Raw genomic sequence first — 12,344 nt, 5'->3', positions numbered from 1 at the left:
TATAGTAATATGTTCTCCTATCATTGCAGATGACTTACGCAATATTGTTCGTGTGATTCTTTCTGGCAAATCCACCAGTATGTACAGTATATCCCATGTTGCCACCCTGACGTTCCATTGGTAACTTATCCTCGTCGACTTTCACCCACCACTTTAAGAAGCAAGTGTGTAGCTACAAAAATCTGGTCTCCTCATGTCCTCCTCCTCCTACTTCTCCACCTCCTTTTCTCCTACCCTTTCTCACCTCACCTCTCTTCTGCCGTTCTGCTTTGATGGCTCATCTCTGCTCATCCTCTACGGCATCACTTATCCACTGACTTATCCACTGACTCCACTGCAGTAAATCTATGTCTCAACAAGATATCATTTAACTGTAGATGATGTGGGCTAGAGAATGGAATGGGAACGTTTCAGGGGCCACTACTAGGAACCAGACAGATTCAGAATAAGTGGTCGTGGAAAAGAGGACATTGCAGAGGTAACTTCATGCCTTCATAGAATAAAGATTAGAAAAAAAGGCAACAATGAGACAAATAGGGAGAAGGAAGGTACAAAGAAGAGTCAAGTGTGAGTGAGAGGAAGAAAGAGAGAAGTGGAACTGAGAGATGAGATGAATCCCCCAGGTAAAGACATTGTTGTGTCTTATTGTGTGGAGCTGCTCTGCTATCTGATTCAGACTCAGTCCCGACACCTGTCACCACTCCTAATGAAACATCTTCCCCTCTCTTATGTTCACTGTCGCTCTTCTTTGTGTGTGTCTTTTATCCTCTCTTTTCTCTACATTCGTTGGTGTGATTGTGAGTCTTTGTGCTGTATATGTGTGTTCTACGTGGGGAATATCTTTGTGTTGTTATGTATTTGCGTGTTGCATTATTATGTTACTCAGAGGGATGTAACACTGCGGTTCTTATTCTGACTCTGGTGCATTGATAATAAGGAGCAGGCCTTAGGCGGGAGACATATTTGATCCCAGTTCTTCCGACATGCAAAATGATTTCTACTTCACATTGCAAACGCTACTGTCTAGTCAGAGCAGCCAGTTCCTTGCACACTCTTTACACCATTTCAATTTAGCCTTTTAAAACTTTTTTTAGAAGCTAGAAGCAGTTCATTAACGGTGTGTCGCCATCTGTGAATGCTTTCAACTTTGACTGTCAGACTCACTAATTGACAGTCTGCTTATCTGGGCTTGCTAGAATTGATCTGGTATTTCTCTGTCTTTGTTTTCTAATTTCTATCCACTTTCTCCTTTTTTCATACAACTACATCAACACATTCATATCGTGTCAGGTTGTCTGTCATTATGACCTGTTGAAAACCTTCCAGCCTCCTGTTAATTGCTACTAGTCAGGGTTATTATACTAGCAAAATGCAATTGGACTATGCCAGAAAACCCACCACTAAAAAATCCATTGACATTTAAAGATTTACAGATTTAATTGAATTTATTGTTTTAACCATATTAAGATGAGGATCTCATTCTCTCCTTTCTGTTTGGTGATTTATCATATACATACCTCCCGTCATTTGTAAAGTGATTGCAGGATCTATATGTTTATATATATGTTTGATGCCACCAAGCTTCACAGTTTCCATAGCCATATGAGTAATTTTTAAATCACAAATATTGATTAGTGTAGCTTTAAGGTGACATTTTCACAATTCATTAATGACAAAACATTGTTTTCTTTGATAGGATTTCAATAAGTCTCCCCATTTAACTGTTTCCTCTAGAACGTGTCTGGTTGATGAGCTTGTTTTCCTCTTTTCACGATGATGTGTTGAACTGCAATTTGAATTCTAGATGAAAAAAGCCCTTTAAAATGCCACTTATGGCACACTGTATGATCTCCATGCCATATCTCTCTCACTCTTTGTCTTCCCACATGTCATCTATTAGCTTTATGGCTGAGGCAGCGTGCTATATTGTCATGATAGGAGGAGAGGTGTCTCGTGGTGCCATTTTGTCCAAACCGCCTCCCCTTCAGAAACCCTCTCTTCCATACCCAGACCAATCTACACCTCATTACTGCTGTTCAATTAGACAGAATTTCTGCGCATAGGCAAGACTCATACTGAGATTATGCCTCAGAGCATAAAGCTGCCGGTGTGTTTGACAAAAGGTATTCATTCCTGATTAAATAGAAAACACTTCCCCCAATTTATTATTTCAGTTATAAAAATCTGTCAGGCGAACAGGAAAATTACAGCTTGCATAAATACACTCAATGTAAAATACAATGATCCCTCGTTACTTGCGGTTATTGCGTCCCAGTACCACACGCAAATAACAAAATTGCCCGATATTGCGATAAGCAATTTATTTTATTATTTATGGTAATTTAAACGTTTATGAACCATCCCCATGCTGATATTAAACCACCTTCTATCTGTATTACCTTTTCGCACACTCTTATAGTTTGTTTAAAATGTTTCTTTAATACACGGAGGTGAGTCTCGAAATGCAGCGCGCTTCCAGATGTCAGCCAATAGGATGCGTTTACGGTGTCACGTGACTACCTACTAAAAATTTGCAATGAGGGGAAGGCGGGCATCTTGAAGTGCGAATTCGCGAGGGATTACTGTGTAAGTTTTTGTTATATGAATATACTGTATATATATATATATATATATATATATATATATATATATATATATATACATGCCATTCCTTAGGCATCTTATCACTATCTAAGATGCTGTTGAACAACCCAGTCAGAAGTTCTACTGCCACGACTCCTAGACACGTCCATACTTGCACAGGCATATCATCAGGATCGAGTGCCTTTCCACTCTTCATCCTCTTCAATGCCCTCCTCACTTCATCCTGACTAATCTTTGCTACTTCCTGGTCCTCAACAGCCACCTCTTCTAGTCTGTATTATCCCTCATTTTCTTCATTCATCAACTCTTCAAACTACTCTTTCCATGATCCCACCGCACTACTGGCACTTATCAATAGACTTCCATCCCTATCCTTAATCACCCTAACCTGCTGCACATCCTTCTCATATCTGTCTCTGTGTCTTGCCAACCCGTATAGATAAGTCTCTCCCTCCTTACTGTCCAACTAAGCATACAAGTCATCATGAGCCCATTGTCTGGCCTTTTCTACCTCTACTTTCACCTTATGCTGCATCTGCCTGTAACCCTACAGGTTAGAACCTACTCTCCTCAGTCCTCTCAGTGTCCCACTTTTCTTAGCTAACCTTTTTTCTCTTTATACACTCCTGTACCTCCTAATTCCACCAACAAGTCTCCATATCTACTTTCCTTCCGGACGAAACACCAAGTACTCTCCTACCTGTCTCCCTGATCATACTAGTTGTTGTTGTCCAGTCATCTCGAAGCACCTTCTGGCTACCCAGAGCCTTTCTTAACTTGTCCCTAAAAGTCATTAAACACTCTTTCTTTTTCAGCTTCCACCATTCCGTCCTCTGCTCTACCTTTGCCCTCTTCATATTCCTCAACACCAGAGTTATCGTACACACCACCGTCCTATACTGTTTGGTTACACTCTCACCTACCACTACTTGCAGTTACTGATCTGCTTCAGATTACATCATCTACAAAAGATGTAGTCTACCTGTGTGCTCCTACCTCCACTCTAATAGGTCACCCTATGTTCCTACCTCTTCTGGAAGAAAATATTCACTATAGCCATTTCCATCCTTTTTGCAAAGTCAACCACCATCTGTCCTTCTGTATTCCTCTCCTGGATACAAAGCCTGCCCATTGCCTCCTCATCACCTCTGTTTCCTGCCCCAACATGTCCATTGAAGTCTGCACCAATGACAACTCTCTCGCTTCTAGGTATGCTCTGCATCACTTGTCAAAGTCCAACCAGAATTTATCCTTCTTCTCCAGCTCACAACCTACCTGTGGAGCATATCCACTAACAACATTGAACATCACACCTTCAGTTTCTAGCTCAGGCTCATCACTCTATCTGACACTCTTTTTACCTCCAGGACATCCCTAACAGATTCATCCTTCAAGAGTACTCCTACTCCATTTATCTTCCTACCTACACCATAATAAAACAACTTGAGCCCTGCTCCTAAACTTCCAACCTTGCTACCTTTCCACCTGGTCTCCTGGACAAAGTATGTCTACTTTCCTCCTCTGCATCATTTCAACCAACTCTCTACCTTTTCCTGTCATAGTTCCAACATCCAACGTCCCTACTCTCAGTCTTATACTCTTGGCATTCCTTTTCTCTCTCTTCCCTCCTCTCATTCTTCGACCAACAGTAGTCCAATTTCCACCAGCACCTGTGGGTCAACAGCACCGATGGTGGTCGTTGTCAACCTGGGCCACGATCGATCAGTTATGGAAGTCATAGATTTGATTTGCATGTTTTATTTGGCAAAAGTTTTACATCAGATTCCCCTCCTGACACAAGCGTCTGTATATATATATATATATATATATACACACACACACACACACACAGTGGTACCTCTACTTACAAAATTAATTGGTTCCAGAAGAAATTACCTAAGTAGAAAATTACGTAATTAAAGATGTGTTTTCCATGCAAATGCCCTAATCCGTTCCAAGCCTCCAAAAAGTCCAACATAAATGTTTTATAAAGCATAAAAATGCATCAAAACATGTAACAAATACATGTTATGATTAGATTATTACACAATAAATGAGAGTTGTACATAGTGTACAAAACAAAGAATAGAGTAACGAATAAAAATTATGGTCATTTACCTTTTAACTGCTGTCCTCATTGTTTTTTGCCCTCTTTGGTTCATGCGCTCCTGCCTCATGATTAGTACCTGAGACTAGCAATTAGACGTAGATTTGAAAATATTCCAGTTCAATTGGAACATTTCCTGCTACATTTCAGTCCAACTGTGTTCACAGCTGCAAGCCAAAATGAACTGGACCAATTTACAATGTTCAAGAAAATTTTTACCCTGTCATTCTTTAAAAGTTGCTACTTGCTGTGACACTGAATCAAATTTTGATGTTGCTGTTTTTAAATTTTAAAATAAAAGGGTTTAAAACTTATCTTCAGAGGTAGCTTGACAAACAGATGTGATATTGTTTCTATGACTTTTTTGTATTTGATGTATATGACATGAAATACCCTATAAAGATTAATACATTATCAATACAACATTCATTCATTTTCTCAATCCGCTTCATCCGCTTGTGCGGGTCACGGAGAGGTGGAGCCTATCGCAGCTTGTCTTAGGGCGTGAGGAGGGGAAACTCAACTGGCGCAATGCCAGTGCACAGTGGAGCTACACGTAGACACACAAACACACACACACACACTCACTCCCACGGGCAATTTGGGACCGGCCAATTAACACGTTTCAAGTTTATTTATTCTTATATAGCCCAGATTCACAAACAATGTCTCAAAGGGCTTTACAATCTGCACATGGACGATATCCCTCTGACCTTTGTGTACTGTAGCAGTACAGCCCTCACATCGGATAAGGAACAACTCCCCCCAAAACCCTTTTAACAGGGGAAAAAATGGATGGGAGAAACCTCAGGAAGACTGCAGAGGAGGGACCCCTCTTCCAGGAGTGGACAGATGAAGCAATAGATATCGCATGTACAGTTTATGAACACAATAATAATAACAATGACAATAACAATAATAAATGTATGACAAAGGCACGCTGATCCATCCAGTAGAGCGAGTCACCACCAGCCGATGAAGCACACAGAGGTCACAGATTACCGAGGATCCACCACTCTGAGGACAAACCAAACAGTGCCTAAGTCATTGATCTCAAAAAAGTTATAGTGTAAGATTACTCTGCCAAAACCCAAAAACCACAGAAGAACCAAATGAGGCAGAACCAGCACTCCCCTAGTGGATGGTGAAACAGGACCATTGTGCAGCTTGTGATATTGCCAGCCACGGAAGCGGACAGAGGTAGCCAATTGCCGATGATCCACCATACAAAGACCTGAGAGAGAGAACAGGAGAAGGAGGGACAGAGATAGAGAGAGCAGGGGTGAGAGTGGTGCTAGAGGGACCAGAATAGCAGAGGATTAATGGGAGGCAGGGGTCTAACTAAGAAATCCTATGGCTCGTCGGCAGGACTAGGCTAAACCTAAACATTGAGACTGCCACCCCCGATATTACTTACTGTATATGTTAGGTAGAACAGATACATTTTGAGTCTAGATTTAAAGACATCTACTGATTCAGACTGTCTAATACCTATAGGGAGATTATTCCACAAGAAAGGGGCACGATAGGAGAAGACCCTCTGGCCAGCTGACTCCTTTTTAACTCTAGGAACACACAAGAGACCTGTATTCTGAGAGTGGAGAGCCCTAATTGGCGTGTAAGGTTTAACAAGATCAGACAGATAGATTGGAGCAAGCCCATTAATGCTTTTGTACGTCAATAAGAGTACCTTAAAATCAGATCTAACATGAATCGGGAGCCAATGTAATGCAGCTAATACTGGGGTGATATGGTCAAATTTCCTAGTTTTAGTGAATATTCTTGCTGCTGTGTTCTGAACCATCTGAAGGCCCCTAGTACTAGACCGAGGCAACCCCGATAACAGAATATTACAATAATGAAGTCTAGAGGACACAAAGGCATGAATTAAAATGTCTGCATCAGCCATGGCTAGAGAGGACCTAATTTTGGAAATATTACGTAGATGAAAGAAGGCGATCTTTGTCACCTCTTTAATATGCTTGTCAAAGGCAAGAGTTGAATCTAACGTTACTCCAAGATTCTTAACTGTTTGATAACCCAAAGTTAACAGTCATCTACAGATATTGTTAGTTGTTGAAATTGGTTTCTATGTCGGGCAGGGCCAATGATTAAACCTTTTTTTGTCTGGGTTTAGGAGCAAGAAATTACTGGACATCCAACTATTCACGGCAGAAAGACAGGCCTCTAGTTTAATTAATTCAGATCGATCATCTGCTTTTATGGGCATGTAAAGCTGTATGTCATCAGCATAACAATGGAAACATCTTCCAAGGCTGCGTATAATTTGACCAAGAGGTGCAACATATAGGGAGAATAACAGAGGACCAAGTACAGACCCCTGAGGTACGCCATATTTGACGTCGGATGAGGCAGAAGTTTTATTATTGTAGGAGACACATTGAGTCCTATCAGTTAGATAAGGTTTTAACCAAGCAAGAGCTAACTCACAGACACCAAACTCTCTCCAGTCGGTCAAGGAGTATACAGTGATCTACAGTGTCAAACGCTGCACTAAGATCCAAAAGTAAGAGAACAGAAGTGGCATCAGAGTCTATATTTAATAGAAGATCATTTACAACTTTTTTAAGTGCTGTTTCAGTGGAATGGCAGGCCCGAAAAGCTGATTGGAATGGTTCGAAAAGACCACTTAATGATAAATAATCTAAAAGCTGTTGAGATACTACCCTTTCTAGTACTTTAGATAAGAATGGAAGGGTAGAAACTGCTCTATAATTATTTAGACTCTTGGTCAAGATGTGGCTTTTTAAGCAGAGGTTTAACTACGCCCGCTTTAAAGCTAATGGGAACAACACCAGTTGCAAGATAACTATTAACTACATTTAACATAGTAGGGCCCAGCAATGGCCATAATTCTTTAAAAAGTTTAGCTGGGAGAGGGTCTAAGAGGCATGTATTAGGTTTAGAGATTGAGACCAACTTCGATAATTATTCCAGAGAGACAGTCTCAAAGTGTGTTACAGAGAGAAGTTGGGTTTTAACACCCAGTGAAGGAACCACATCAAATTTTGATCTAGGTGAAGCTGAAGAAGTAATTTTATGTCTAATTTTATCAATTTTACAGCAGAAGAAATCTTGAAAATCATTAGCCGCAAATAACAAGATGCTTGCCGTTGGCTGTTTCCTGGTCAATCTGGCTACGGTATTAAACAGAAATCGAGGATTGTGCTTATTTTTGCTTATTAATCTGGAGAAATAGGCAGCTTTAGTGGTCGACAGAGCACAATGGTAGTTTAAGACACACTCATGCAAAGACATGTAGCATAATTTAGATTTTGATTTACGCCACATGCGCTCCAAACTCCTACAGGCCCGTCTGAGAGCGCGTGTCTCCTCATTAAACCATGGTGTAGACCTGCACAACCCTATGGTTTTAGATTTTAGAGGTGGAACAGAGTCCAACAGACTAGAAAGAGCTGAGTTTAGATCACTAGTGTAATTTTCGATTGATCCTGTTGCTCCAGTAAAAGGAGTAAATACCTCAGGTAGAAGCTCACTAAGTTTAGATACCGTTAACAATACCGATATGGCGAGTAGGGACTAAATCAGGAGTAATGCTATCTTGACAAATAAAGGCTGCTTTAAAAGTAATAAGAAAATGGTCAGATATCACTGACGTAACCTGAAGCATATGTTTTTGGAGGTGGGAGGAAGCCGGAGAACCTGGAAGGAACCCACGCAGACACGGGGAGAACATGCAAACTCCACAGAGAGCGGGACTCGAACCCAAAACTGCATTGCTATGCGGTGACAGCACTATCCACTGTTCCACCGTGCTGCCCGTCAATACAACACAGGCTTGTAACTCTGGACCCCAATTTCACATAGTTTAAAATGCTAATAAATCACTTAAAGACATGTTCAGTGGTGTAGCCTAGATTCCAGCTGACGGACAGCTATTGTTTTGTTTTTTTCATTGACTTAGGGCATAAAAATGCCCTTTCAGTTATGTTCATTCAATTGTTGTGGTGCAAAGAAGGGCATAAAATTGCTGAATGGTAGTCATCTCTCTGTATATTCCATCAGACTATAGCTGTTTTACAGTACATAGCAGTACAATTAGCATTCTATATGTCTAAGAGACACTGCCTCAGGCCCTCCTTTATTTCCACAAGGAAAAAAATCCAAATATATATTGGTGCATTCATTAAGGTAAAAACATGTCCAATGTTAGCAGCTTCATTATTACTAGGAGGGGATTGATTCCAAAATGTAATGCACTCATTTTGGCAACTAACTGCCACATTTAATATTCACTGGTTCATAAATAGGACATGACTTGATTCTGATGAGAGCTCATAATTTGTAAATGGGGGTTTTAGGTTGCTACTTCAGACATATTCTATCAGCAGAACAAAGGATGTCAGACTGTGGAATAATGTGGTTAGATGTTCTTAGGAAGAATGAATTCATGGGTTATTATGGACATAAGGAACTTCTGTAAAACCACTAAATAAATAACAATAAATAGCCTGATCTTCTTCCTCTGTTTGTGCAGCACCGTCTGTCAACCCAGATATCCATCCTACTGAGATTATGTGTTTTCTTTCCTCTTTCCCACTCATGTCTTAATTTGTTTATTCATTTTTGTTTTTTCAATTCTCAAGGAGTGTCCTCAGATCCTGCCTTCCACCCAGATCTATATCCCTGCTGGAGTGATGAGGCCAGTTACCCTGCTGGCCCAGAACTTGCCCCAGCCACAATCTGGGCAGAAGAACTACGAGTGTATATTCCACATCCAGGGAAACACACACAGTGTTCCAGCTCTGAGGTTCAACAGCACAAGCATACAATGTCAGAAGACCACGGTAAGGCTCCGGGCATTATCATGTTTTACAATCAAACCTCAGATTAGACTTCATCTGCTGATGAGTGTTACGAGAATGCTGGGTGGACTTTCACAGTTATTTTTTGTTTTTATTCATTTAATCTTTAGTTTTATTTGTCCCCCTTATTATACCAGGGGAAATGTAGCTGCAAGAAGGCACAAGCAGTGTGTTATTGTTCTGGTCCCAAACCCGGATAAATGCAGAGGGTTGTGTCAGGAAGGGCATCTGACATAAAAATTTTGCCAAATCCATCCATCCATCCATCCATCCATCTTCCACCGCTTATCCGTAGTCGGGTCGCGGGGGCAACAGCTTCAACAGGGAGCCCCAAACTTCCCTTTCCCTGGCCACATCCACCAGCTCTGACTGGGGGATCCCAAGGCGTTCCCAGGCCAGTGTTGAGATATAATCCCTCCACCTGGTCCTGGGTCTGCCCCGAGGTCTCCTCCCAGCTGGACGTGCCAGAAACACCTCCCTAGGGAGGCGTCCCGGAGACATCCGCACCAGATGCCCAAACCACCTCAGCTGACTCGCGAAGAACTTTCCACGCGAGTCAGTGTAAAATAGTCCAAAAAAAAAAAAAACTTAGAAAAAGTTATTTTTTAGACTTGGAACGGATTAAAATTATTTACATTAATTATAATGGGAAAAATAGTTTCGGTTTTCGAACAACTCGCTTTTCGAACAGCCTTCTGGAATAGATTATGTTCGAAAACCGAGGTTGACTTTATATCAGTAGAAGGATGCTGAGTTTTGAACTGCCAGGCAGGAGGCCTAGAGGAAGACCAGAGGAGGTTTATGGGTGTAGTGAAAGAGGACATAAAGGTAGTTGGTGTGAGAGAAGAGGATGCAGAAGACAGGGTTAGGCAACCGATTTGCTGTGTCGACCCCTGAAGGGACAAGCCGACAGGAAAAGAAGAAAGAAGACGACTATTATACCAGGGAAAATAATTTTAAAAAATACACAAAGAAATTAATTTACCATATCCCTTTGAAATCAGCATAATCCTTCAGTCATTTGTGAAGGCAGGATCCGTTTTTTTTTTTTTGTTTTTTTTTCTTTTCATGTAAATTTTCTGAAGTTAATTTCTTCTTTAATGTTTTACTGTATTAGGTATTTTTGTGGTCTTGACCTGCCGTCTTTATTTTCCTTTTCTTTTTGTCACTTTGTACTCTTATTCAGAAATCTGCTGCATAAATATAGTGTATTACCATATATTGTCAGATTATCTTAGATAAATAACAATTCCTCAACAATCTTGACATTCTTTATGTTAAAAATCTTAATTCTTTTTGAAATATAACTACTTTCAAACACTATAATCTAACAACAGTCAATAAGACAAATATCAGAAAATATCAATAATCAATACCAATGTTAATAGTCTATGTAAGAGCTTACTGTATGACTTATCCAACTAATCAAAGATATGGGCCTTCAGGAATGCTGTCAAATGTGAAGCTTCAAAAATGTTGAAGGGGGTTAAGGAACTCCCATTTGGCATGACTGTGAATAAGAAAAAGACTGTACCTTTATTTTTGGTTGCCTTATTCTTCTAAAAGTTGTAGTTCAAGTCAGAGAGACCAACAGTAATGGACTGGTAAAAACCTTGCAGCTGAGGTGTATGGCCAGAGGGGCTGACTGTCACAAAGTCATTCTCTCTTCATTCCCACTCCTTATTTCTGCATTTTAGCCCTCAGTCAAACTGTCACCACTAATAGGGAGCAACCATTTCAGCAAAGTTAATTTCCTCAGCTCCAATCAGGTCATGAGGCAGAGGGGAGACATTTTACGACACCAATTATGACTTACTTAACGAGACATATGATTAACATGCAGGCTGCACACACACTCGCTCACGGTGATGGGCCCAGTAGTAAGTCCTTACGGTTAAAGGCGGCAGGAACCAGTGTGTGGCTTTGACAGACTCACTGTCTGCCTTTTCTTCAGCTTGTCACATGCTTGTCAAGGGCTCCAGGTCATTTAGCCTCCTGCTGCATTATTGCTGGTCACGGAACACATCACTGATTTGCAGCCACTTGCTGTTCAAGTTGTACCCAGTCACCTACTTCCTTTCCACAATGGGACAGAATTAATTTCAGCATTGTGATTCAGGAAGTTGATTTGGCCGATTATGGATGGTGCCATACAGTTCAGTGGCATATTATTGCAGTAGATTTTCATTGTAATGATGGCTTCCACAGTTATTTTATGTTTTAGAAAAATAATTTATGCGTAGCCTGTCACTTGAATATAATTCCATGTAATTGCTTCGTGAATGTAAATGTTAGATTTTGAATTTTTATTGCCACATTCTTTTGTCAAATTTATCATTAGTAACCGGGGTCCTTCAAACTCTGTTGGATACTGTGAGAATTAGCTGTGAAACACCAACGGCTGTATGTCAAGATGATTTTTTTTTTTTAAATTGTCAAAATCAACTGCATGTTATGTTTACCTCAGCCGAGGGATAGTGTTGAGAGTCATTCAGTCAGTGTGGGCTTCTTAAGGAGGAGATACCACAGCTGCTCCAAGGTTGCTTTTGTTTCTTCTATGTTGAGGTTTCATCGTGTTCTATAAGCCTCCCACGCAGCACTTGGTCTGTGAAGTAGTAGTGAGCAGTTTGTTTCCCCAGCTTTCCATAAACGCCTGTACATTTTATTACACTGGTACGACTGTTGATAGCTCCTGATGCTTAAGGACAGACACCTTCCTCAGCAAATCTAAGACTCATTGGCCAATTTCACTGGATGCACACCCATGCACACACACACTCTTGTGT

The 12,344-nt window shown here is 40.7% G+C and overlaps 1 protein-coding gene across 3 annotated transcripts in view; it reads left to right on the top strand.

The window, feature by feature from the left end:
* The window catches only part of LOC137602731 (plexin-A1-like), a 402,183-nt gene that overhangs the window by 234,689 nt on the left and 155,150 nt on the right, over positions 1–12,344 (top strand). For all 3 annotated transcript variants that reach the window (XM_068325725.1, XM_068325707.1, XM_068325716.1), the window contains exon 10: positions 9,340–9,540. In XM_068325725.1, coding sequence (XP_068181826.1) covers positions 9,340–9,540 — 201 coding nt within the window. The remainder of the gene's footprint in view (positions 1–9,339; positions 9,541–12,344) is intronic.

Source organism: Antennarius striatus, chromosome 2, assembly GCF_040054535.1.
Source record: "Antennarius striatus isolate MH-2024 chromosome 2, ASM4005453v1, whole genome shotgun sequence".
Taxonomy (NCBI): domain Eukaryota; kingdom Metazoa; phylum Chordata; class Actinopteri; order Lophiiformes; family Antennariidae; genus Antennarius; species Antennarius striatus.
This window is presented reverse-complemented; position numbering and strand designations above follow the sequence as displayed.